This window comes from Wyeomyia smithii, chromosome 3 (assembly GCF_029784165.1).
Source record: "Wyeomyia smithii strain HCP4-BCI-WySm-NY-G18 chromosome 3, ASM2978416v1, whole genome shotgun sequence".
NCBI classification, from domain to species: Eukaryota; Metazoa; Arthropoda; class Insecta; order Diptera; family Culicidae; genus Wyeomyia; species Wyeomyia smithii.
Window position 1 is genome coordinate 162109335 of NC_073696.1, and position 1458 is coordinate 162110792.

General features: G+C 51.0%; 1 protein-coding gene across 1 annotated transcript in view; it reads right to left on the minus strand.

Annotated features, from left to right (window-relative positions):
- Nucleotides 1-672: 672 nt before the first annotated feature.
- LOC129728790 (uncharacterized) overlaps nucleotides 673-1458 on the minus strand; it is a 987-nt gene continuing 201 nt past the window's right edge. Inside the window, exon 1 of the mRNA XM_055687247.1 lies at nucleotides 673-1458. This exon is cut by the window's right edge and continues 201 nt beyond it. Within this exon, the coding sequence (XP_055543222.1) occupies nucleotides 673-1458 (786 nt within the window).

The following is a 1458-nucleotide window of genomic DNA, read 5'->3' on the forward strand; positions in this document are numbered from 1 at the left end:
GCTTGCGGGGTCGGCCAACGGGCCTCTTATCCGCTGCAGCCTGTGATTTGCGGGGTCTTCCAGGTGGTCTCTTTATCACCACTATCGTTGGTCTTGGTGGTGCACTAACGAGGCGATGAAACTGCACAGTTGCTTTACGTGGTCAGCCTACTCGCCGTTGAGTGGGTCGGGCTACTCCCTTCGCTTGTATGTTTTGTTCCTTTGAAGAGAATGAATCATTTAGTGTCAAACAGAGCTTCGTGAGAAATAAAAACATACCATCAGAGCGATTTCAGCGGGGTCCGTCAGTATAGCAGCTCGTCCAGGTTTTCGTCCTCGTCTGCCTGTAGAACGCGGTGGTGCCGGCGGGATTGGTCTGATTCTGAAAAGAGTGTCCAGCAGTGATCCTGGTATTATTTCGTCAACCAAGGAAGGTCCTGTCACTGATGATGGAGCATAATCCAATGCAGTGAATACATCCGGGTTGAAGGGCCAAATACCTGATGCCCGGAACCCGGCCTTGATGTTTCGCTCCGTGGCACTCCGTTCGAGAGCGCTGTCGATGATAGCCGGAAGGTCAAAAATAGACATCGGCTTTCCGGGATGCCTGTATGTCCATTCGTCGCACAGCACATTCATTGCGTGCTTGAACGGCGAAAACACACTCACGTCCAAGGGTTGTAAGTGGTGAGATCAATGGGGTGGTATTGTAAGTAGGTGAATGCCATTATCCCTGCAAAACTCGATTGCAGGTAGACTTCTGTGTGAACCGTGGTTGTCCACAACCAACAAAAGCGGGTTTTCTTTGGACACTCGCGTAAATGCTTTAAAGTGTCGGAGAACATCCAGATAAATATCTGCATTCATCCACCCTGTATTGCTCACCGCTCCAGCGCATCCCGTTGGACCACCATCCAGAAAGTGTGGATGGAAACGTTTTCGAGGAAAAACGAAAAATGGTGGCATTTTATTGCCAGTGGCGGAAACCGCAAGTACCATCGTAACCAACGGGCCCCGATCGGCCGAAGTTACTCGACCAACACGTTTGACTCCACGGCGACTGGCAACTCGTTGAGGTTTCTGAACTGTTGTCACTCCAGTCTCGTCCAGATTCCAGATGGAATTTGGTTCGAACGTTATATTCTCGGCTACTGTGCGTAGAAGATCGAAAAACTTGCCCACATTTGTGGGATTAAAAGCAGAGACTCTGGCTATGCTGGTCGCCTCGGGTGAACGCATCGACAGGTTCGGCCTTCGGCGCAGAAAGTTCCGAAACCAAACAGGGCCTGCCTTTGCGTTCGCGATCCAATTGTCGGGAACCGGAATCCCCAGCTGGTTCGCGAATTGTGGTGCAAGCACACGAATGTCTCTGGATGTTAGACCGAAGAACTTGTCCGAGCATAGCAAGCAATACTTTTCGAATGCCCGTTCTGGTTCCTCGGGGAACAACGGTGGTCTTCCGCGCTTACAAATTTGCAC